The following is a 27165-nucleotide window of genomic DNA, read 5'->3' as shown; positions in this document are numbered from 1 at the left end:
GTTTCCTCAAGAATTGTCTAGTAATGTTTATACTTAGGAAATCCTTTCTTTTCAAGTTTTAGCTTTGAGCTGTATGTATAAATGACCTAAAGCTGTATGTATAATTGGTATAAAAGGAATCAGGTTAACTGTGAACATGTACTGAAGCCTCATTAGTGACAAAGCTCATTCAGGCCAAGGTAGAGAGAAACAATAGGGGAAACAGCAGTATGGGAGGGAGATGCTGGCTCTGGGAGAGGAGTTAATTGTAGCACTACACTTACCTCATGCTCTTGACTACTATTTAATTTAAATTCAGCTCCTTCAGCAAACACAAAGCATATATTCATTCATGCATGCTTTCATCCATTCATTCAGCAATAGCAAGAGCTTGACCCATACGATGGCCTCTTGTATACCTAATGCTGAATTGTACCCCACAACTTTAAAATAAAATAAAAATTTTTTTAAAGAGCTTGGCGTATGCTGAACAATTTGCTAGACACTAGAGACAGAGAAGTGAGTGAGACAGGAGCTGTTCTCATGGGTCTTACCATAAAATAATTTACCATGAAGTAATGGTCACATTTTTAAGTCTCTGCTGGCAAAGGGCATAGAGAAATTATGTAAGTAAACATATTAATTCCCTTCTCCTCCTAGTAATACAAAGTGTAACTCACAATAGGGAAACACACAAGTTATTATGACACACTCCATGAGCATTTGAAAATAACATTTGTCTATATTTGAAAGTAGAGACTATGTGATAGGAGTGCAAAATGGCTTGTTCGGGCACCAAATAACAGTCAAATAAAGTAAAAATCCTAATAAGGAAAGAACTGGAGCTAACATAAATGATGGGTGTCTGAAGCTTAAAATAGGGATTAGTAGAAAGGAATTTTAGGTATGGCTCATACAAACTTGGAAAAATACTCAGAGTGCCAAAGCCAATAGTAAGAGGCTTTCCAGAGAAGAATGATAAAGCTCAAGATATAAAGAAAGTGAACCTTTCCATTCTTGGCAAATCTATATAAAGCCCAACTGGAGAAGAAGAATCACAGAGTTGTTTTTGATAAGGCTGGGGGCTAAACTGAGTCTAAAATTTTATTTTATTTTGAAAGCAGCAGAGAATATTTCTAATGTGAAAGAAAAAAGACATATGTTTCTGTCCCTTCTAGAATTCAGTGTTAGACACAGTGGGTTTGAGTACTAAACACACACACACAAACACATACACACAATTTAAATCAATATGCATATATTGAGCATTTACTGTATATCTAATATCAATTACTTATTAAGCACCTACTGTATGTGCCAAGGATCTCCAATTTTTATTTTCTGTTCTGAAGTAGGATAATCAGATATCAAATATCTGACCTTTTAATAAATTAAATATTAAAACTGAGGCAAAACCTGGATGTTATTATGTTGCCCTCTGAATGCTTAATTGTAGAGAAGCCATGGGCTTACTATTCAAACTGGATCACCATTCCCATACTATTAAACCAGTTTATTCTGTAAGAATGAAAAGGCCTTATTCACAAAGTGTGCTAAAATTTGAGTGTGAGGGGCTCCCATGTGAGGAGCTCTGTATGTGTTATCTCCCTTAGCCCCCAGTGCACTTTACAGAGCAAAGCCAGGTGGGAACCCCAGGTGTATTGGGTTCCAAAGGCCACATTCTTTCATGATACTATACTGTCATTACAAACAAATATCAGTAAAAATTTGTCAGAGAAAGAAGAGGTCATGGTTTCCCTAGATCATCTGACTTATCTTAGCCTGCAGGGTCTTTTTCTTCCCCTCATCTTTCAACGACCTTTGTTAAGACTCTACTTCAGTGAGTCTTTTTCAACACTTACCATTGGAATAGCCACCCAGGTCCTCCATGCATTATGTTAGAATGTGATGTCCACTGAAGTATAGAGACCGGGATCACCTTTTCTGGTACAGTACCTGACACATGGTAGATGCTTGTTAAATACCAGATCATTGAAGTTAGTCTGGCAGATCCCAAAGGAGGTTTTTTTTGTCATTGCTTCTTTTTCTAATGCTCTCTTTTTTTTCTTTTTTGACCCAGGCTAATAGATCCCGAGATCTTGGTGCAATTGTTTACTGCGTTGGTGTGAAGGATTTCAACGAGACACAGGTATGATCCGGATTTCCTCAGATTTGGAGCATACTGAGGTTGTGATTGATGGGAAACATGCACAGTCAGTGCAGAGATTGTATCCACAGGATAGATGTCTCTTAGATAGGTTACTTTTCTAGAAATACTAATCAGAAAGGAATTGCTGGATGCGTAAGAGATATATAGTCATTTGCTGATGGACTTGGGGGTCTTCAACACAGACCATCAAGGCAGCATATTTCTTAGTAAACTTTAAATGGCCAAAATGTCAGAAGAGGTCTGAAATAACTTGGAAAACGTATTTGTTTGTTTTTTTAATTTAATTTGACAGATGGGATTTACTTATTCAAATGAAAAACAATCCTTGGGAATCTATGGGGGGGGACAGGGAGGGCAAGGATGGTGGGATTAATGGTAGTCAATATCTGTCTGGGGATGGGGGGACACCCTTTATCAACAAGGGTGCCTGAACGATGCATATTTGTATACCTAGCCCTTAACTGTACCCCATAATTTTAAAATAAAAATATGTTTTTAAAAAAAAGAAAAACAATCCTTTCACCCATTAAGAATGCAATGTATTTTCAATATAAGAACATGGAAATAATTGGGCAAGTGGGCAAAAATGTGTGTACAGGTACAGATAAGCAAGTTGCAAAAATTTGTTAGCAACCTAAATAAATATTCCTCTTTTTGTTTTAATGGCATAGGAAAATGCTCATGATATATGCAGTTAACAAAATGGGATTGAAAGCAGTAGGAATAGCATGTGTTCACTTTAAAAATAAATATGTGGGCCAGGCTCAGGGCTCAGCCTGTAATCCCAACACTTTGGGAGGCCGAGGAGAGGGGATTGCCTCAGCCTGCAGGTTCGAGACCAGCCTGGGCAACTTGGCGAGACCTCATCTCTACAGTAAATCAAAAAATTAGCCGGGCAGTGGTAGTGCATGCCTGTAGTTCCAGCTACTGAGAAGGCTGAGATGGAAGGATCGCCAGAGCCCAGCAGGTCAAATTGGAGTGGCCGTGAGTGTGCCACTGCACTCCCTGGGCAATGGAGTGAGACTCCAACTCAAATAAATAAATATAAAAATGTGTATATTTGCATAGAAAAAGCATAAAAAACTGGATCTATCAAACTGTTAGTAAAGATAGATGGATGGATAGATAGGTGGATAGATAGTATTATGATTAACTTTTGTTTTCTTTTTATTTTAACTCTCCTGGATTTTCTTAAGTTTTTGCAGTGAGTAAGTATGACTTTTTCAATCAGTAAAATATCCCCCCCAAAATATTTTTTTTTAAACCATGCATGCTGGCCAGCACTGTGGCAGTTGCAGAATCTACTTCAGAGATGCGAGGCAGACAAGCCCACAGATTACCTTCTCCTGGCCCTCAGTTCTCCCTCTGTAGACCAGGAGCAGCCAAACCAACTGCAAAGGCCTTTCCTTCATGAGCAATTTGGGTGAAAAGTGAGGGTCCCCACTCGTTGGCCATACCCACCACCAAAGCCTGAATTTATTTTTAAAGTTTCTCTGAAAGGGAACTTGAGTCTATTTAATTTAAATAAAATTGCCAATAGGAATTCGGATGAATGGGAGAAAATGAGCCCATGGCCTGTCCCCAAGTTCATAAATATATCAACACAGGCCAAATGCTCATCATGCTGGTTACACTTACCTTTACTCCCAAGGAGAAAGTATTAAAACAAATGTAAAAACTGGAGCCAACCTTCCGGGCCTGCTCCAGGGCGGCTGATGGTAAGCTCATTATTACTGAAGACTTTTCAGGGAGGCCCCTGAGCCCAGTGAAGACTTCAAGGTCCTCTGGGTTCTGAAAGTAGGTAGTGCCCCCTGACCCCAGTGGCTTTCCTAAATTCTCCACATTCAAGCCTAACACAGCTCTGTGTGTGTCTGTGTATTTTCTGTGTTCTCAGCTGGCTCGGATTGCAGACAGTAAGGACCATGTGTTTCCCGTGAATGACGGTTTTCAGGCTCTGCAGGGCATTATCCACTCAGTGAGTAGAGCACTTTTTCTGAGACTGGACATCCAGGCACCTTCTGCCCTGATCTGCTATTAATACCCCAGTTCCATCTTTTTAAGGCTGGTGTTTTCCTGCTTGAGAGAACATTCCTTCATATATCTTTTTGTCTACCATGTCCCACTTCTCCTTTTTGCTTTCTACTCATGTTTCTTTTCTCATTCTCCTGTGCCAATTCTTCCCTACAATGGAAAATTTAAAATGGAAGGGGGCACTTCTCTGACAATGAGCCAAGCTTCAGATAGCCCTCTCAGTTCAGTTCTCATTCTGGGCAAACTGGCTGACTGTTTACACTTGTCTGACCTCAGCTTTCACAGCCGTGACTGAACACAACTGCCTTCTCAGCATTTGCAGACTGGATCTATATCTCTTGGCTGCTGCACATACTTTAGACCAGACTGCTGCCCACTGAAATCACCTGCAGAGCTTAAAAAAAACGCCACTGCCTGGACCTCTGGTCTAGGCTGCAGTTGAAGCTTCAGAAATTTTTAAAATCTCCCCAGGTGATTCTAATGTTGAGCCAAGGTTGAGAACCACTGCTTTATCCTGTAACCCCCAAATATGTGAGCTCCAGTGTCCCTCAGTGTTTGCACAGTCAACGTCTCTCCTTCACCTACATGGGTGGTTTTCCATAGTCCTTTTCTGGATGGCGAACAGGACACTGGCTTCCAGGACTTCCCTTCTCTGCCTTCCACACACAGGTCAGGCTCTTGGTCCAACTGGAATATTGGATGTTACTGGCCCTCAAAACCTTGGCTGGTAGGTCAGTGTGCATGCTACACCTGCAATGATGGTCAGAGGCACTGAGGCCTCCTCCTTTAGGTTTTTGACCAAGCAGACATCCCACAGTCTTCACTGGAAGCTCACCAGGTCCCAGACTTGAGGTCCAGGATGCTCATTTGGAGCTCAGAGGATCACTGTGCTCTTAAAATTCCAAGGGGGCCTTGATTCAGGGGTTGCCAACCTAGGGGCTCAGGATCTACCAGCTCCCTCAGACCAACCTGAAAAACCTCCAGCATGGCTGTGCCTCCATGCTGCCTCTCCCTCCAAGGTTTGCTAGAAACTCCAGCAGAGTGAGAAGGAAGAACCTTGGAGCTGGGCAGCCCAGAGTTTAAATGCTGGCTCATGCACTTACCATTTACAGATCCTTGGACACTTCTTTCTTTGTTTGGAAAGGGGAACTGCTGATGAGATTTACATCATAGGCTTGTTTGAGGATTACAAGGATTACTAAGGAAAATACCTAATATTTTTCCAGGCACATAATAGGTACTCAAGATATATGAATTATTTCCTCTTCTACTTCCCTTTCCCATCATATGAGGAACATTAATGTCAGCTTTTCTTGATTCTCTAAATTGTCTTGAATATACTTTAAAATAACCTGGGAGTCATGTTTGCAATACCTATTCCCAAAAGATTATATTGTAGTCAGTTTGGAATGGGTCCAAGGAATCTGCCTATTTTAAATCTGTATTTTTTAAAAAGCACTTCAGGTATAATTTTAGAACAATTATACATATAACTTTAAATGTTCAAAATTTTGAAAAATAATCTCACCTCAGATTGGGAGTTCTAACCTTAAATATGTACAGATGATAGTTGTCATTCAATGTGTTTGTTTGCAAAGAGTAAAAACCACTCAAACTACTTTAAACAGGAAGTATAAATTATTGATAGGATAGAGAGGTATCAGACCCAATTATAGATCCACAAGTGAAGGACATCTGCTGTAAATTATTTTTCAGGTCACTGTGGCATACTTGATAATAGCAGCAGCATGAACTATAACAACCATATAACACAACAACCCAAGGATTGCAAAACACGGTTGACTGCAGGATTTGTGCTGATCATGAAACCTTTAGAAGTTCAGAAGTGGATTATACTGGGTGGGAGCCTTTATGAGAAGGCAGGGAAGACCTGAATCATTGAAAGACTGGGTGAGACAGGTTGGTAGTGCCAAAGGAGAGATGCTATGACCTCAGATCAGAGACTGGAAAAGAGCAAAGCATATTTGGACAATAATAGTAATAATACCTATCTGTTTGGTGGGACAATCTTGGCAAAAAAGCCAAGGTCATGGAAAATAAACCTAGACATTGTGCTGGATTGACAAAGGCCCTGAAGGGATTTCGACTCCAACTTAAGAGGGAGTGTATGTAATCACTGAAACAAGTGACGTTTAAGAAGATAATCTGATGGCAGTGTCCGTGGATGTAGGAATAAGACGGGACACCTAGAGGCAGTAGCCCAGGCAGGAGTCAGTAGTCCTGCCTTCAGACAGTAGCATTCCAAACAGGGCCAACTCTTATCTGTCCAAAGGTTCTTATGAGCCATGTGCCTAAGATTTGGTTCCTACACAGATAATTAGAATCTTTTTAGTTGCATAAATCAGTGTTGTCGTTGGATATTTCAGCCTTAGCAACTCACCCAAACTCAATATGAGCCATGATGTTTGTAAAACTCCCCCCACTATCAAATGGAAATAACACCAAAGATGTGCAAGAAATTTTAGTGAAATAGCCTTCCAAAAGTGAATAAATTAATTTGAGATTCCAGTATTAATACTTTTAACTAAATGACAACATTCTTTTGAGCTTTTACCTGGGAGTTATGCTAGTGGTTTTGATCCTTCCAAGACTCGAAACTCATGTGTAGGGCAGTTGTTAATTGGTTTGCTTGAACAGAGAAACAGGGATAAGCACAGCAGGGCTCATCTTTCTCAAATCAAACAGAAATAAATATGACCTGAAAGTTGACTAACTATTTTCAAGAAGTAGGTTCATTCCCCCTTTTGGAGACTGGAAAGCAAAACTCTCACCCTCCGCCACCCCCCCTCCCCCGCCAACCATTTGAAGCATCTATTCCAGCTTGCAGCTTATTCCCATGGATCTTGTTCTGTAACTGGTTATTTTCTCAGAATAAATAGGACTGAGCTTAATTATCCCAAATAAGATTGCAAAGAAGCCTCTAATAAGCTGAAATGGTTCACAAAGTTTTCTACCCCAAGTGTCCATATTTTTAAGTCTCAAATTAATTTGCCGGGACTAGTATTTATTTATTCACCAAATACTCGTTGTAAACCTTTATGACAGGCTCTAGACCATTCAGTAATAACTAAAGCAGATAGAGACCCTGTGCTGGTAGAGCTTACAATCTAGTGGGAGAGGATAGAGTAGACAGGTTAGAAATATCGGGACTATAGAAACTATAGGACAATTCAGAAACTTATAGAGATGCTTTTAAGGGCTGCACCAATTTCAGAGCTACTAGAAGATTTCAGAAAAAAAACCTGTTAAAATAACTCTCACCCAACATGCCTGCTACAGCCTACTCAGGATGTTTGTGGTTGAGAGCCGACCACCAGACAGGGCACAGTTGGTGAATCCCCCTGGACATGGGCACAAATAACCAAGTTGACTTGTCCTAACCTTTATCTTCATTATAAACTCATTAGCATACAAAATGACATTCCTTCTAACACCATGACAGTTCTGACCCTGCCCATTTATAGTAATAAATTGGGTGGCACCCCAATTCCGGGAATTACCCACCCATCTCTTAGAAAATCCACGCTTTAATGGAATATTCTACCCCTTCATTATTGTAGCATACAATACCATGAGCAAAAGTCCCCCCCAGCACAACACTTTTCTTGTGTCCACCTGCACTTTTCCCTAAATTGAGGTGCAATACTCTGTTACTTCCACTTTTAATAAGCTTGCCAACTGCCTTGCTATGTTCAATTCGTTCTGAAATTATTTTCTTAGACAAAGACAAGAACCTGGCACAGAACACTGGTAACAGACACAGAATCCTGGTAACAAGAGAGACACATTAAAAACAAGTAAATAAGTAAATGTGTGTGATTTAAATTGTGATCAATGGTATAAAAGAAAGAACGTGCTCCTGAGATTAAAAGAGGCGACAAAGAACCCAAGCTCCTTTGATCTGAAGGGTGAAATGTAGCCAACCAATGGAAGAGCATGGATGGAGTGTTCTTGGCAGAGTGTGGCCCTAAGATGGTGCATAGGAGAATGAAAGAGCAGAGCTTAAGGTGGAGAATGGCAGAAGATGAAATAAAGAAACAGGCAGAGGCTAAATTGCCAGATCTTTGAAGGTCATATATTTACTCCAAGGACAATGGGGAGCTAGCTATAGCCAGATAGAATCTGACAACAGAGTGATCAGGCTTGAAATCAAGACTCAGGAAATCTAGATGTCATGGCACTTTGTCCATATTCCCTGTGGATGATGAATAAACACTCATGCCTGCGAAGAAGAAAAACTACCATGACTTGTTAAGCATCTTCTCTCCACCAGCTCCTCCACTGGGCACTTCATTGCTGTCCTCTGAAAAAGGATTTATTATCCCCATCTTATGAATGAGGAAATTGAGGTGCAGGAAGTTTGGACAAACTGCCTCAAGTCCACCCTCTCATAATGGTGAAGTGGGGAATTTGAGCACAGGCCTAGCTCTGGAGGTCCTGCTTGTTCCATGCCACTTGACCATGAACGTCTGAGGAAATGAAAAATCACCACTGCATTACCAGAGCTCATTACCCAGGCTTGGCCTCATCTAGTCCCCAGTCTCTCTACTTCGTCAGTCTGGTGCTTGTGTTTTGATCTTTTCACTGGTTTTCAATCCTCTCCTCTTCAGGAAGAAACACTTATTTGTCAGGTTTGTATAATGTATTATTTTTCAAAGTGCTCCTACTTGTTTTCCATTTTAGTTTCTCAACCATGGGAGACAGGGAAAGGGCAGAAGGAAATTAACTGTCGAGAAGTTACTTTGGAACCAAGCATTGTCCTATTATCCCATGTAAAAATGCTATGAAGTAATATTTATTCCTGTTTTACACATGAAGAAACTGAAGCTCAGATAAACTGCCCAAGAGCCCACAACACTAATAAAGAAAGCAGGGTCGCATCCCAGTCCCATGACTTCAGAGCCCGCTATTTCTCCAACCTATTTGCTTAGACAGACAAAAATAAAGCCACCATCCTGTGAGTTCTTACTATGTACCAGGCACTGTACAAACCATTTTATATGATCATCTCATCAAATCCTTGCGAGCACCACTTGATGTATATATTATTACCCCTTCTATAGGAGGCAATAGTAAAAGGTTAGAGAGTCACTAATTTGTCCAAGGTCCCACAGCACAGTGAGTTGTGATCCAGAGTAGACCCAGGTCTGTCTCTAACACCCACAATATCAGTGACCACCATACTCTACTGAATAATGTGGGCAGGCCAGAAGCAGCTCCATTTCAGAGAAGACGACACTGGGAACCAAAAATGTGAACTGGCCCAACACAGTTCACATGGTTACAGCAGAGGCAAGAGCAGAATCCATGTGGCCTGATCTGCATATGCAGTGGGGGGGGGAAGAGGAGAGCTCTTTGCCTTTTGCTATGGGGTAGATTGCACCTCCAAAAATCTTCATAACTGTTCAACAGATGATGATCCATCATTATGAGAAGCTGGCAACATGACCTTAGCCTGAAAGAAACAGCTCCCCTTCCACACTTGTGCAGTACTTTCACCTCTGAGACCATGACAGTTTTCCTACTCACTTTTGCAGAAGACAGTGATAAAATTATAAGAAAAAAATCTGCATGGTTGGAAGATTGTGACCCTTTAAGCCAGTAAAACGGTGAAGAAAGAAACTATTCCTTTGCCTTTTTCAGACTGTGGCTTCTTCAAGGAGTTTCCACTGACAACAGCTGGTGAATTTAGCACCAGCCCTCAAGTGAAAATATGAAGCAACCGTCCAGCAAGGCTTCTGAGTCTTTGTTGCCTTTTCAAAAGTGCTTCAGGCAGTGAAACAGGAACCTGCATGAAACCTGGATTCAGATAACATTGAAATGGGTCAGCAGCTTTGAATCCTGACGCTTGGCCTAGCTACCACAATGCCAGCTTCTCCTCCCAGCTGTCCCTACTTGGTACGCAATCAAGGGTGGTGTCCAAAACCAGGAACACTGTGTATGAAGAGAGCCCATAGTTGCTAGCATCAAGACTTCTCCATCTAGGAGCATTTCCCTGGAATAAATATTTAAGCCGATATTGGACTTCCTATTAACGGGAGGGTGAGTCAGCACATAGAGTGTTTTGCATGTTGGATCAACACGTAAACAAGTATTGAGCAAACTCAACTATGTTTGTAAGGATTTCTTGCAAGCTGTGGCATGATTACTCACTTTATCAGGAAAACTGTAAGATCAACAAAACTGAGGAATTAATCTATTCCATGGAAGTTGGTTTTATTTGTGAAAACCAAGTTTTGTGCTGATTTCTCCCTTCCACTTGTGGGAAAAATGGAAGAAATGTAATCCCCAATACGACCCAGGCCTTAGCAAAGCTGTGACAAAAGGCAAAGTCTGTCTTCCTGGCTTCCCTTCCACCTACTCTTTCAAGACCCCACCAAGAACTGCTAATAATTTTCCCACGTCACATTTGCAAAGTCCTAGGAAACTGAACAAATCCTTTTTCCAGGGCTAGCAGATGGGGAGGCATATTTCAGCTTAAATCAGGTTTATTTGTCATTGAAGGGAATCTCCTTCCCTTCCTTCACCCCATCTGAATCCTACCTTGAGGCTTGTCTCAAACTCAAGACACTGTTCGTCTTCTCAGCTTCACAGAGCCTGCCCTGCTCTCTCGTCCTGCCTTGGACTCCAATGGCGCCAACTGTTGGAAACCCTTGCTTGGCACGTGGATCTGTTCCACACGGTATACTATTCCTCTTGTTCAGTTGCTAAGCTGTGCAGTCACAGAAACTATCCCATGTGGCGTATTTCCCGTGGTGACCAGCTCTGTGCTTTGCATGCTTATTAATTATAAAGTTGTTCAGATGACTGTAGCATTCATGACCCATGGAAGACCTATACTGCATGACCAGTGGGCACTTTTGTGGCTGTTTCTTGTAAAATCGTCTCACTTCTTCTCCCATCCTCTTTTCCAAGATTGCATCTATAAAAGGTGGCATTTTGGACTCCATTCACATTACAGACCTATTTTCTGCTCATACAAAAACGCCAACTCAATAGAATCTGTTGTCGTTTTTGTATGAGCAGAAAATATTTTTTTAAGAAAGGATTTGCCTCAGCAGTCATTAATTAGCCTCATATTTTACAGACATTGAGGCCAGGCATTTCTCCTATGCTTTTATTTCTATTCAGCTTATTTTAAGAGTCCAAATGGAATAAAAATTCCCATAGCTTGAAGAAGCTGTAAAGTTTGCAGAGGGGCATGTTCAGTTAATCCTCAGATCATTCCCATTCCTCCTGCAGTTCCTTCTCCTGTATCTAGGAATCTGCGAAGACCCATTTTAAAAGCAACAGCAGACTTTTAGGAGAAAATTAACTCCCAAGGAGGGCCACTCACTTCATCAATTTGTAGGAGGTCAGCAAGCTCATCTTACTAAATAAACCACATTTTGGAGTTCACAACTTTCTGAGCTTTTCTTCTGAATACTTAAGAGAAAAGTGGTTTGGTAGGGAAAAAAATGAATTCCCTCACTTTCAGACCTTATTTGTCCTACTCTCCTTCAGACCAGATTCGCAGTGAGTATGAGACTAACAGAGAGAAGAGTAGCCTCTATTTAAGTCAACTGGGTGCCCTTCCTCAGACAAAGACTTTGATATGTTTTCAGAATAAGCTTTATTGTTTAAGATTTAGAAACCTCTTAAAAATATGTTCCTTTCATGTCATAGTATTTATTTGGTATCATGTGCTCGTATACATAAAATCATACATGATTCCCAGAAAGATGTGTGTATAATCCATTTTTATTTTAAAACCAGACTCTGTGGAACTGACATGGATGTAGGATAATTGCTAATTGTTAACAATAGGTGGGCCTATTGGTTTAAAGTGTGGATCAGACTATATTTAGAAAAGGTGACTTTTTAAACATTTTATTAATAAATCAGATTAAATGGTTTCAAAATTCATGGGAGCAGTATTGACAGTCCTGGAGATGTGGATGAGCCAGTTGTATGTTCCAAGCTGCCTGGCTGTTTCTACACGCAGTGGTCCCCAGGCTTATCCAACATGCTTTCTGCCATCAGCTGTAACAACGTGTGTCTGTGGTAGCTGGAGCTCCACCCACCAAACACAGACCTCTGTTTTTCCCAGATGAAGGAGTGGAGGCCTTTTATAAAGCCAACCAACCTAGATCTTACACAAGGGGAAAATGTTACACCTATGACATTATTGTTTAAACTGATAAACCATTGTTTAAAATGAAGGTGTTGAAATAGGCCTTTTAGTAAGGCAGTCTCCCAAGATGATGATGCTTAATCAGAAGTGGAGGTATATCAAGGTGCAGAATATAGTGTTGTATTCAGAAGACCCTGAGATTATACTTATAGAGGAAAAGGGAGACTAATGTATGGTATGCTATAATGCCCATTTATGAAGCCACGCAGAAAGTATGCCATTTATTTATCCAATTTATATCTAATGCCTACAATGTGCTTGGTTAGGCTTTGTGGATTTAGTAATGAGGAGAAACAAATATAATTTTTGCCTTTGTAGAATTTATAATCTAAAAAGACAATGACCAAATAATAAAATGTGTATGTTTACTTTAATTATAAACTAGGATAAATCTCTGAAGAATGGCAGTTTATACTAAAATGTGGGTGGATATAGAGATATTTCCATTGGTCACATCACTAGCACTTAGGTGGCATAACTCATATTGGATTTGGAGAACCATCAAGAGAGTAAGGTTAAGGAAAACTGCTAGGGTTTTGTCTTGGAGAATTGCACAGCTATGATTGATCGATAGTATAATTAACCAGTCTTGCACCAGCATACTTCAAGCCCCAGACATCTTAAAACCAGAATGTGTCCCTCACAACAAATAAGACACCAAGAAATGGGCTCTGAAAGACTTTCTGAAAAAGGCCCTTATACCATGAGTGGATAAGAGAGACTGATTCCATTATTAACACACAGAAATCCTCCAACAGGAAATGGCCAAGTAAATAAAGATTGTTTATTGGAGAAGGAAGCAAAGCAATTTGAAAAACAAAACAAAATTAGTGTGCCTGTGGTAAGGTAGGGCTTCCTCAAAATTCTGTGCAAATATTCACAGTTCTTTAAAGATTCTCAAGAAATCTTTGCATAAACTGAGAACTTCATGACAAAGGACATTAGACTTTTAGAATCTGAAGTAATAAAATCTTATATACAACCTGGATTGTCCCACAATGGATTCACTTTAAATATATTAAACAGCTCTTGTAACTTGGCAAAGATCTTGTACATCTGCTGCCTCTTTCCAGCAACTCCCCCTCCCACCAGTAACTCTACCAGTAACAACACATTGCATTTATTTAGTTCTTCATGGATTTCAAACATGCTTTCTCATCTATTTTCTCTTTGAAATCTGTCCAAAAGTTGGCAGGAAAATAGCATTAACCTTGGCTCAATTTTTTTCAGTCAATATGATTAAGAGTCAGTGGTACATGATGGGTTTAAGCATGTATGAACTACCATCTGTGCCCAAGTGTAGCAGCAGTAGCAATAGTAATGACAAAGTAATAGCTATCCTTGTTTGAATATATACCAGACATTCTCCTAAGTGATTTACTGCTAAGGTAGTTCTGAGCACATTTCTTGGTGCCTTATTTTCATGAAGTATACATGCTGGCTGGTGGCCCAAGGGTTGTTAACTTTGTATTGCACAATCACATCTGTCTAGCTGTCTATAAGACAAAAACCTGGTCATTTTACCTGGATCTCACACTCTCCCTCACTCTCCAGTCCAGTATGAATTTTACCACCTGTGTCTGACTGATTTTACAAACTAAATATCTCTGCTTTCATGTCTACTAACTATCATACAGCCATTTGAAGTCAGTGTTTTTCTTACCCCATTTTGTAGAAGTGGAGGCTGAGATTCAGAGGTTTGATAACTTGTCCAAGTCCACATGGCCAGTAAGTGATGGGGCTTGGATTTGAACATAAATTCATTCAGAGTCCAAATCTATCTTACCCATCTCCAGAGCATAAGTTCTTGATAATAATAGCTTCCATTATTTGAGTACTCACCAGGTTCCTGGCACTGTGCTATGGGCTCTGCCTGCATGATCTCATTTAATCTTCCCAATGCAACAACTTTATGTTAGTACTTTAGGTAGGTACTGTTGTTATTCCATTTTTATAGATAAGGAAACAGAGATTCAGAGAGGTTACAGAACTCACCCAAGGTCACATTGCTGCTGAGTGAGTTGACCCAAGCAATTTGATTCCAGATTCTAAGTTACTACTCACCCTGTTAATCTGCTTCCCAAAACTGGGTTCAGAAAAGTTAAAAGATTTGTCAAGGAGCATAGACCAGGTAAGTACAGGATCAATGCCAAGACCCAACTTTTCGCATAAGATTATACTTGAGGCGTGCGATGATCTTAGCCCTTTCTCCTCTGTAGACCAATTATACTCTCACCTCAAAGCCTCTTACCTGACATCACCCCAAAGCCGAGTGAGTTCCTTTCACTGCGTCTAGTAATTTTCCTTCAGTGATTCCCTACTGTTATTTCTACACCTCCTCTGTGTCTATCACTTCCCAGGCCTTCCCCACCCCTATAGAGTTTCCTGTCGCTAAGCTGATCTACTGTCTGCTACAATTCAGACTGCTACATACAGTCTGAGCTGCTAATAACCAAGAGAAACCCCCAAATCCACCCAATGCCATTGTGACTTCCTACCTTTTGAAACCAGACATTTCAAACTAGTAGGAGCCACAGTCTCAGACACAATCCTGCCCATCCCCCTCACTGATTAAATTTTACTCTATTGGCTGTAATACATCCCTTCCAGCTGTTTTACGTTAAGATTGGGAAAGCTGTGTTTTTACTGGATTAAAGCACAGCCCTTGGCTGACATTTTTTGGCCCTTTGTATACTCCTTAGATTTATCAGCTAATTGCAGACACTTTGAGAGAATAATTCGGCGTGTGTTTATTATGACAAACCCTGTGAGTGTGTCTTTGTGGTCAAAGATTCACGGATGTTTCCTTTACCGATCCCTGGTTAAGTATTAGAGTTGGTTCAGAAAGGTTGATTCAAACTCAGGAACTTACATGGGTGAAAATTTCATGTGTGTGTTTGGGGAATGGGGACAGAATTGATCCAACAGCTTTTTTTGTATTCCTGGGCTATTTTGAAGTGTTTTGCTGTAGATGATAAAATGATTTATTAGGAGATGTCCAATGCCTGAGGAATTTTATTCAAACCATCAAAAATAGCTTCATGTTATTCTAATGCCACTAGTTAATAAGGTTCTCCCTCTGGGTTAGCTCTGTTCCTGCAAATGTGGGCTGTTTGGAGACTTGTGCCTGGCAACAAGTCAAAGGGGGTGGTTGCCTCCCTCAATCAAGGCAATCACTAGCTGAAGTGCCCCATCAAACAGGAAGGGCCCAATGGTAGCAAATTAGGGGGTGGGAATATGGGCAATCATCATAATTCAGGTCGGGTAGTCCAGGATGAGTTACTGTGCACCAGGATCTTAGCAGGCCCCAGTCCTAGGTGCTACAGGCATAAAAGACCCAAAAATAGACTAGATCGGCCATAGGAAAAAGGAGGCTGGAGAAGCCAGTCTGGAAACCCAGGTGCTTAGGATATATCCTTGGAATCCTTGATCCCAAGCCAGACTGAAAATGAAGGGACAGCAGGAGCTCAGTGTTTCACACCAGGTACCCAAGTCAGGTAAGTGAGGAACACTGAGTCTAGCAGAGATGGGCAGGGGATGTGGGAGTCCAGAGCATTCCCTTCTTGCAGCTGTAAGGATAGGCTCACGGACTAGCAAGGAACTGAGGCTACTCCTGTGTTTCAGGTGGGGGAAGGTGATAGGTGAGCCAGAGGCTGAGGAAATAAGACAAAAGCTAAAGGAATACATTACTTCCAACTTCAGAATCAGGAGGAAGCTGAAAACAAACGGGGAGATCAAAGTACAAAAATGCCATGAAATTGTACAGAGTGAAGAAAAAGAAGCTGAGAAACCTGAATTTTTAGAATTGTCAAAAAAAAAGGAAATGCTGTTTTTTATGACGTTCAGGTATATATGGCTACCTAAAACACACAGTTGTAAGAGAACTTATCTCAATTAATTCTAATATGTTGTTATCTGTATATCAGCTAAGGATTTTCTTAAGCATGTTTGTTCACTTTCTTTTGCAATGCTTCTTGATAAGGATGCACAGATTTCTCTCTGGAATGGGTAAATATTATCTCTTCTGAGAAACTGGTTTTTTATTCTGCAGATTGAGAAGCTCATGAATATTGTCTATTTTTTTTTATTTGCTACTAGAAATCTTGGCACTAAGTCCACTCTGGCAAGGACTTAAAATAAGATTACAGCATTTTTTTTTTCTATGCTATTCTCACTCCTGGAATCATCTTCCCCTTTTTTCCCTCCATTGTAATTTACTGTACCTTTATTTAGGTGTATCTTGTATGTATCACTTAAGCTGGAACAAAGAAGCATATAATTACACACAGATGGGCATTTCCCATTGCTAAAAAGATACTTTCTCCTTTTACAGACTTTACATTTTATAATTATATCATTAGTTGCTTTAACAAATGCCCCTTCCATGAATAGAGGAATGGTTTCCTTCAGCTCTCTAAATCATCTCAAACTCCAAATTAAGCTAGGCCCAAGTAAAGATACTGCATTTGGTTCATAAATTAACTCTCTGTTCTATACTTGCCTAAAATACTCAGTTTAAATTCTAGAATCAATATTCAATGAGAGGCAGGATTTGTAAATTGTGGCGAGAAGCTTAAATGCTACCATTGACATACCCAGCTCTGGCCAGAAATTTTCATTATGAACTCCCTGTGCAGTCATGCATGGAGTCCCCCCAAACTCGTCACTCAACCCTACAAGACTTCTTTTTGGACAGGAGTACATTTCCATTTAAGTAAGTCTCTTGGGGGGGTCCTCTTGAAGAGAAAGGCAAACACAACCTTCAAAGCCTTCTCTCACAACATTTTCCCAAAATTTCCAAACAAAAAAGTAACTCTAAATCATCTGACTTTGCAGCTCTGTGGAGAGTTGACCATCTCCATCTTATCGCTCCAGGTTTTTCTAGGATCACTGTTATTTCTACTTTTCAAAATCCCTTTGTTCCAGTTAAAGAGGCTTATGTACTTCTACTTTCTCATTTTTGCTCATGCCATTCCCTGCCTGGACCCTAACCCTCCCCTCAACCTACTCCTCTTTATTTGAGTGCTACTCTCGGCTCCCATCTCTCCCATGAAGCCCTTCCCAGCATATCTGCTACCAGTGATCTCTCCCATGAACTCTGTAGCCCCTACTGTCTGCCACTTTGCCCTTGCACCTACCACATATGACAGACCATTGTAATTTATCATTCCAAGTGTAAGTTCCATTTCCACAACTCTGTTAAATTTCTACAAAACTAGGACTGGCATAGCATAGGCTTAATAAATATCTGCCGAAAGAACAAATGAATGAGTAATTCTTATGGCTTTTAAGACACCCAACAGCATCTCCACAATCTGGTTCATGAAATGTTTGGCATTGGTGATAATAGTCAAGATGCAAGCTACTTGGAAGGCTGAGACCGAAGGATTGCCTAAGTCCAACAGGTCGAGGCTGCAGTGGCCACAAGTGTGCCACTGCACTCCATCCTGGGCAACAAGAGTGAGATTCCAACTCAAAAAAAAAAAAAATAGTCAAGCTGCTACCCTCCCCTTCTACCTCACACTGCAACCTAATGTCCTTGAATCTTTCTATCTCTGTCTCAGTAGCTAAAAGCAAAACCTTAATTCTCTCTTTGAACAAAATAACTGTATGCTAACTTTTTTATTTCCTCTCCTCCTAGATTTTGAAGAAGTCTTGCATTGAAATTCTGGCAGCTGAACCATCCACCATATGTGCAGGAGGTAAAGGGAAATTAAATGCTAATTGCTTTCATACAATTGATATTTTGAGTTCAAATCATATTTACTTCATTGGTGCAAGGTGGAAAAGAGGAGCAGGAAGATAGGGAGAAAAGAGGAGTAGAAATGGCTGACTAAATTTGCTTCTAGGGAAAAAAGAAAAGAAAGAAGCAGCTTGTCATTTGTTTAAAAGTTTGAAAAGAGTCGTCCAAATTCTGTCTTTCATGGAACCTAATGACAAGAGAATTGTAGAAGTACTAGATTCATTCCCACATCAATACTGAACACTGAGTTACCATCCTGCTCTGGATAGAAGTGGAGTCACCCTTCATCCTCATGACAGCCCTACAGATACCAGATGAGGATCATAGGGATCATGGGTCACCCCTGAAATGTGGATATATCTAAGTATTTAGTTGAGTGCTGGTCTTTCTGCATAATTAATATATTTATCTAAGTTGTTTAATCTGCCAGTCCTCACACAATGGTGGTGGACAGCTCCAGTTGTCCCAGTGGAGGGGCATAATAATTTTATCATTAATATAGGAAATCTCTACCAGCCTTCTTTGAATCACAATATTTTCCATAACAGATTAAAGTTGGGGCCTTGCTCTTGTTTTGTATTATAATAGACTGTCTAAAATATCAACATGCTGTCTCTCTTCATATAATTCTTGACAGGTGTCCCATCACTCTTCTTTTATTTATTTAAAACTTACTGTTAAGTGTCCACTGCACACTAGGCACTGTGCAAGATGCTGGAGAGACAGGAGGATAAATGCTCTGCATGAGTCTCTTCCCTCCAGAAATGCATCTTTCACTGTTGAGAGTTCACTGTGGATAACACCTTCTTAGTCTCCCAAAATACCAAGTGTGAGTTACTTATTTATGAGAGAAAATACATCATACAATTCTGATAAGATAGTAAATATTGAAGGAAGAAATTTCAGTCCTTTTCAAATACCATCACATTCCTATGTATATAGCATACTTTATGGGTATAAATGAGGGAATTTCTTGAAGATTTTATTTCAATTTTTGCCTATATTTTATGACAACTGAAAAACTTACAAGGAGTTAGACACACTGAATAATCTGTGCCAACATCATAACATTAAATATATATATGTAAATGTATAAAGTTGTTAGTAACACTTGGTGATTAATTCCATACATGCATAAATATGTAATGTGTGTACATAAATACATATGTACATTCATAAATATTTGCATACATATGTAAAGTTGTTAGCAAAATACTTGGTGGCTAACTATTCTGAGATATTTTGCTAATTTCCCAAAGAAAAGCAATCAAAAAAGATTACTTACTGTCCTTTAAATGAATCCTTGCCCAGCAACACAGATGGCAGGAGTAAATGTGATTGTCACAAGGATGGATCTGGGAGAATCTCTTTAAGAAAAATAATTCAGAAATCTCACCTTTGTAAATTTGACAGAAACATATAACCATGTGAATATGGTGCCTGAGCCTTGTAAGAGGTCTTGGGCTTTGTGTACTTTGAGTAGTATAAATAGTAGGATATTTACATTAATTACATTTTGTGAGTGTATGTAAGTATAATGTATTTTTATAGCTCCCTAATTTTAAAACAATTAGAAAACAAGGGAGTTCCTTAATTGTGCAATTATTGCATTCATGAAGAAAACCCAGTCTTTCAGCTTAGCAGTTCTGCTATGTGTTGCAACCTTGGTGTTAGGTCAGACTCGGGGACTGGCAGGGATGTAGGTCTTGACCCAGTGCAGTGCAAAAGATGCAAAGAATTGCACAGAAGTTAGTTTGGAAAATATAGTTATTTAGCAAGTAAATTAGAGAGAGAGGTGATTCGCCTCCTCAAGGTAGGAGGGGGCCAAGGCTTAGTGAAAAGGATGGTGGTCATAACTCAAAGAGCCACGTGGCCAGACCAGAACTTAGCTAAAGCAATGGCTGCCATAGCTCAATGAGCACATAATCTGGCCAGAGCTTAGCAGAAGTAATGGCGCCAGCTGCTTGAGGTTAAATGCCTAAACCTTCCCTTTAGTGGGAGCAGATCGTTAGGGTGATTGTGTGGTGGTCTGTTTCATGTCATCATGAAGGGGCAGGTAAGCACAGGTGTTAATGTCAGGTGATGGACAGCAGACAGACGGGTGGGCTAGTCGCTTAACTGTGTCATGAAAGGCTGATTAGGTTAACTTGGTTTCTTATGGCTGGAGGCAAATACTTGGACTAGAAAATCTAATTAATACGAAACAAGCTGGGGAGTTGCAAAACAATTATTAATAACTACCTCTGAGAAACCAATTCTGTCCTTGGCTGGTGTTTAGAGGGTAAATTAAAGTGAACTGCTAGAAAAACGTGGCAGAACTAGACAGTGTTGAAACGGCTGCTCTTTGGCTTGACTCCGTCTTTTGTCCTTTCACTTGTAATGCATCGGAAAGTCTAGAGACAATGAGCACAATTTCTGCAAATTCACTAGCTTAGTCATCAATTCTCCTCCGGTAGGCTTCTTGAAGACAGAGAAGGAACCTTATCTCTTTATAATTCTCACTGCATAGCAGAGTACCTGGCACTTAATGGGCGGTCAATAAATATTGACTGAATGTCTTGATTAATGCATTCCTCCAAAAAACTGTGCCACTGATTTTTGCCTATTTGACCTTTCTTAACTCTTTTCACTTAACCATAAGAAATTTTTCTTTTGAACTGTATAATTAAAATGAAGCAAAATTAAAATGTAATGGCCAAAGAGAAAACAAGACCAAAATTAAAATTAAAATCTCAACCACTTGGACAATAGAAAAATGTCATCCTAAGTAATTCTAGACTCAAAAAGTAAACCAAATTCTCCCTTACATACCATTAAGTTCTTCAAGACAATAAAGACATCACATATATAAAACTAAAGGAATATGGCATGGGAATACCAAGGTCCACAAGATCTGATCCTGTCAAATCTACAGATTTCAAATTTGTCTTACATGAAAAACAAAAATAAATGAACTGAGAATTAAGTAAAAAAAAAAAAAATTAAACTATGGACAAAAAAGACCAAGGAGCACTAGCACATTTTAAATATTAAAGCAATTCAACTGACAAATTTTTCCAAACCAATAAAATAGACAAATCTAGTAAATCTAAAATCAAAAGAACCTTTCTTTAGATATTCTTAAGATATCCAGTTTATGTGCAATATTGCATATTTTATAAACAAACAATATTTTTCTGTATCAAAGTAAACTATACAAGTCTACCTTTTCATTTCTTATAAAGAAAAAGACACAATAACAGAAGCTAGCCCTAGGTTTTGAAAAAGGCAAACTCTCACCTCTGTTGAACTAGAATCATAAGGGTTAGCCATGCTGATTGCAGAATAACATTATTAAGGAGAAAATGAAACTCCGAAAGGATATCCTTATATCAAAAGTTCTTCCACGGATTTCCTTGAAAGTCTGTTGCTGACCATTCTCTGGAATAAGCATGGCTTTCATGAAGCATGAGAGACCATTCCATTGTCTACTCTACAAACACCTATTAGATAGAGCTAGGCATAGTTTCTCTGTGATCTTCCTTAGGACCCAGGGATTTATGTGAAAGTACCTTGAAAAGTGTAAATTATTATACAAAACAAGATGACATTATTACCATCAGTATCATTTAATAAGGATTAAAGGTCAATGTTAGAATCATGATGACGATAACTTCATATCCAGATGAGAAAAGCATGTCTGTATGTTTTTCCACTGAAAGAAAATTGGGGAGGACATTGATAAAGTTCAGAATATCTGCAAAATTATTAATTAACTCATTGTGTATTGTTGGACAGAGTAAACAAGAAAATAACTGATTATTTGCATTTCTAAAGTATAATGGTGGGATCGAGCTCTAGACAGATTAGTGAAGAAGGTAGAATGTGCTTTCATCAAAAACCTTTCTTCTCAGCCCCTTCCCCTTTCTCTTTGTGAATTCCTTCCCTTCATTGGCCCCCAGAACAGCCCCTACTGTGGAGCCCCACCCAGGTTTATCTTGCTCAAGACACTCTATGCTGATGATTGCATTCCCCTAAGACAATGATCTCAGCTGGCTTTCACTGCCAGCTCAACACCCAGCAATGGTTCTGACAGCAAATTGAGTGCTGAGTGAGGCAGCAATATAAGGCTCTGGGTAGACAACAAAACCAAAATCCAGCACAGGCCTTTATATGTCGTGCTGCACATAACAAGGTAACATTTAATAGGACAAATACAAAGTGTTGAACTTGGGTCCAAATAGCCAGTTTTACAAGCAAGCAGGTTTAGGAAAACTAGACATGGTAACAGTTAAGGGGAGGGAGCAGAAGAGACAAGGACAATCATAGCTGCCTTGGTAGCCAACAAGAATGCCTCTGACCAAAAAAACTGATGCAATCTTAGGGTGCATCAATAACCCTCCAATGTCCAGGTCAAGAGAGCTAATAGACCCGTCCCATGTTACAACTATGGTTTCAAGTTCCGCATTTTAATAATATTATTGACATTCTTAATTATTAATTAATTAATAGATATATTACCTGATATATTACTTAAGTATATATGGAATATAGTTAATGGAGTAATTAGTTAATGGAATAATTAATTACTTATGTCCATAGGAGAATGGATCTTGAAACCATATTAATAATTTAGTCATGGATTCATTCCTTCTATCTTCCACTTCCTTCATTCTTTCTTCACTTTTTTTTCCTGCTTTCCTTTCTTCCTTCTTTCTTTTCATCAGTTATTAGTATTGTCTATGCACCAACGAATGTGAAAAGTTATGAGTACAAAAATGTTTGTTCCCAAACCCTTCCCCACTCAAAACTCAAAACTCAAAATTCACTGTGGGAGATAGTCATATGCTCAAATAAATTACAAAACTGTGCATTAAGCTCTATAGCAGAGGTCTGCTCAAAGAGCAGTGAGAGCACTAATGAGATGCCTGTGGGATGAGGAAAGACTGAAGTAATCACAGAGATTGAGGCCAGGAATTGAGATGCTCACAAGAGCATCTCATAGGAAGATTCCCATGCGGGAGGAATTAATAGACTCATTATGTATAGCTTCAGGAGACCACCATGGAAAGCTTGGAGAGGAATTCGGGGAGGCAGATTTTGGCTTAACACATACAACTTTTACAACTAAAGTTTTCCAACAATGGAGTGGATGGTCTGAGCTCTCCACCCATAGAATTATGTGAGCAGTGGCAAAATGGCCATCTGTAACCAGATGCTGTCTGGAGAAAACCTCCTTGGGGTCTCCTTTACAACTCTAGGCTTTTAAAGACTTAATTCATTTTTGGCTAAGATATTACTGGCTGATTATTTTTTAATGACTGAAGAAAAAAGCACTCCTGGAACTATTTTGCATTTTAACAGGAACTCTTAATGGGGACAGGGAGTGGAGAAAATATCTAATCTGCTGTGATCAAAAAGAATTCCAGTCCGCATCATGAGTGAAAACTCTCTCGGGAAAGGGAGTCTTCCTAGAATTCCTCTATTCTCCGAGGTTATAAGCTGGCCTACTGGCCCTATCTGATCTGGTCATATTTCTTTTTGATGCATACTGCACTTTTAACTTAAATTTATTGCTAATATTTAAAAATCTGATTTCACCTAAAAATTCAAATTTTCATATTGTCTTGAAAAGTCATATCTGACAGCACTGGATCTGCATTTATTACAAGCTAACAATTATTGAGAACTGAATATCTTCTTTTAAAAGAAAAATGTGCTACTTTTAATTCACCATATCCCTACCACTCTCTGTTGTCACTTTAATACCCATGTCAATCATATGGTTGCCATTTAGCATGGCACTTATGTCACTGTATTTACAGGCCCTGTTCTAAAACATGTAGGAACTCACCTGCTATATGGAGAGCCTTTATTGCAACTTTGACATTTTCTGCAAAATTAAGTAATTCTACTTTTCTTACAACACAGATTCTTTTTTAAAATTCATAATTAAATATTTTTGCAGATTAGCCTCTGCGTAATGAAGAAAATTGACCCATTGTTAGTTTGACCCTACCTAATCTAGCTCCTCTCTAGGAAATGTATCCTGTGCCTGAGCACAATTTTGCTCTGGTCGGCCTTAAACTTGCATAGTTCACAATGTGCTGTGTAAGCAAGTACTCCAGGAAGGAACTAATTGGAATCAAATGTGCAACTTGCCAGCTGCTCAACACTTGAAGATCTTGTATTCCAGAACAAGAAATATATTATAATTAGCCCCTCACATTGTCATTTCAGCAGCAGTTGTACTATTCCTACTGTGTTTCCCACTGTTTCTGATAAAACTGGATGAGTTAACACAACAGGAAGGTAATTTTAGGCTTCATGTTTACCATACGATAATTAGATACTTAATACAGACACATTCAAGCAACATCAAATTGTGATTTTATTTCTCTCACTTTTCATTATCTTTCAAAACACTCATTTCTGGCCATCAGGTACCTCTTCTGAATGGATTGTTTCTTTCTCTGCTCAATCTTTTCTTTCATCTAAAGATATTTTTATTTGGAGGAAGGACTCTCATACATTGTTGGTGGAAATATACAGTGGCACAACACTTTGGAAAATTGTTTTGACAGTTTCTTTAAAACTTAAACAAATACTTACCATATGACTTAGCCATTCCACTTTTAGGTATTTACCCAAGAGAAAAGAGAATCTGTATACAGATGAAAACTTGTGAACAAATGCTCATAACAACTCTATTTTTTTTTTTTTTTGCTTATTTTGAGTTGGGGTCTCACTCTGTGGCCCAGGCTGGAGCACAGTGGTGTGATCCTGACGATAATGGCTCATGACAGCCTCATCCTCCTGGGCTCAGGCAGTCCTTCCATTCCAGCATCCTGAGAAGCTGGAGACTACAAGCATGTACCACCACATCCAGATAATTATTTAATTTTTTTGTAGAGATGAAGTTTTGTTATGTTGCCCAGGCTGGTCTCAAACTTCTGGGCTCAAGCAATCTGTCCACCTCAGTCTCCCAGAGTGCAAGGATTACAAATATGAGCCACCATACCCAGCCCGTAACAGCTATATTTTTAACAGCCAAAAAATGTAAACTCAAGTAGTAAATAGATACACAAATTGTAGTGTATCCATACAGTGAAATGATACTCCACAACAAAAAATAAATAAATCATGCATAAATCTCAAAATAATTGAGGATGAATTCTAAAATAATTATACTGAGTAAAAGAAGTCAAACAAGAAATTACTTACTGTATTATTCCATTTACATAAGATTCTAGAAAATGAAAACTAGTATACAGTTACAGAAAGCAGATAAGTGGCTGCATGGGAATGGAGGTGGAGAGGGGCAGGAAGAAAGATTATAAAATGGCACAAGAAAGCTTTTGAGGAGTGATGGATGTGTTCACCATCTTGACTGTGGTATTGCCTCATGATTATATACATATGTCAAAGTGTATCAAACCGTACACTTTATGTCTAAGTTTTTGTATGTCAGTTATACCTCACTAAAGCTGTTATGAATAAATAGCTATAAAAGAAAAAGCTTCTATGATTCAGGCATCAGAAGCATCTATAAAACATCAATCTCTCTACTATATTTTAGGTGCTACATGCCACAGTAAGCTTCTAATAGGAGAGAAAATTCAAACTGACTCACAAGATGAAATATAATTAGCAATAATTTGGCACTAAAGTCTGGGGAGACCAGAGCAAGTAGAGAATATGCAGATGTTTCGTTTTCAGAAACAATGAAGACAGGCAATCTTTATTGAGGTCATCTCAAAACTATGTGTTCCACATTTCCAAAAAGAAAAAGAAAAGAAATAAAAGCAGAAAACAAAATGGAATAAGTTTACCAAACCAGTCACTGACTTCCTTTTTTCTTTTCTTTTCTTTCTTTTTTTTTTTTGTTGAACTAGAATTCACATGCTATAAAATTCACCCTTTTAAAAATACAATTCTGTGGGAGGGTGTTTTATTTTGTTTTGTTTGAGTTTGAGTCTTACTCTGTTGCCCAGGCTGGCATGCAGGGGCACACTCACGGCCACCCCAGCGTCAACCTGCTGGGCTCCCGCGATCCTTCCACCTTAGCCTTTCAGGTAGCTGGAACTACAGGCAAGCATCACCATGCCTGGCTAATTTTTTGATTTGTTGTAGAGACAAGGTCTTGCCAAGTTGTCCGAGCTGGTCTTGAACCCATGGGCTCAAGCAATCCACTAGCCTTGGCCTCCCAAAGTGCAAAGATTACAGGCTGAGCCACCGAGCCCAGCCTGTGTTTTTTAATATAACACAAAGTTGTATGTCCATAACCATTATCTAATTTCAGAATATTTTCATCACCCCAAAAAGAAACCTTATGCTCATGAAGCAGTTACTCTCTGTTTCCCCCTCCCTCAATCCCTTGCAGCCATTGATCTACTCTCTGTCCCTAAGGATATGCTAATCTGGACATTTCATATCAATGGAATCATGCAATATGTAGTTTTTTGCATCTAACTTCTTTCATTTAGCATAATGATTTCAAGATTTATCTGTGATATAGCATGTATCAGAACTTGATTTCTTTTTATGACTGAATAATATTCTATTGTATAAAAATGCTTTATTAATCAGTTGATTAACTTTTCCAGTTTTTACTTTTTAGCTATTGTGAATAATGCTACTGTGAAATACATATAAAAGTTTTTGTATGGATGTACATTTTCAGTTCTCTTGGGTATATGTCTAGAATGGAATTTGGAAGGTCATAAAATAACTATGTTTAACTTTTTGAAGAACTGCCAAAGTATTTTTCAAAGTGACTGCATTATTTTACGTTTATACAAGAAATGTATGTGAGTTATAATTTCTTCACCAGCAGTAGTTACTGTCCATCTCTTTTATTGTAGATAGTATAACTGGTATGAAGTGCTATCTCCATGTGGTTTTGATTTGCATTTCCCTAATGACAATTGATGTTGAAGCATCTTTTCATTCACAGACCTTATGAAACCTCAGAAAATAAACAGGATTATACCTGGCTGGTACTTGAATGAATGGCCACCTTATCCTTCCCCTTTATTCCCGTTCTGTGTCAAGATATATTATTTATTC

General features: G+C 39.1%; 1 protein-coding gene across 1 annotated transcript in view; it reads left to right on the top strand.

Moving 5' to 3' along the window:
* ANTXR1 (anthrax toxin receptor 1) overlaps positions 1–27165 on the top strand; it is a 169232-nt gene that overhangs the window by 44319 nt on the left and 97748 nt on the right. The window contains exons 7-9 of the mRNA XM_021707778.1: positions 2060–2128; positions 4044–4124; positions 18016–18076. Coding sequence (XP_021563453.1) covers positions 2060–2128; positions 4044–4124; positions 18016–18076 — 211 coding nt within the window. The remainder of the gene's footprint in view (positions 1–2059; positions 2129–4043; positions 4125–18015; positions 18077–27165) is intronic.

Source organism: Carlito syrichta, unplaced genomic scaffold, assembly GCF_000164805.1.
Source record: "Carlito syrichta isolate Samal-C Ts95f unplaced genomic scaffold, Tarsius_syrichta-2.0.1 Scaffold124511, whole genome shotgun sequence".
Taxonomy (NCBI): Eukaryota; Metazoa; Chordata; class Mammalia; order Primates; family Tarsiidae; genus Carlito; species Carlito syrichta.
The sequence above is the reverse complement of the archived record's forward strand: the minus strand, read 5'-3'. Positions and strand labels throughout refer to the sequence as shown.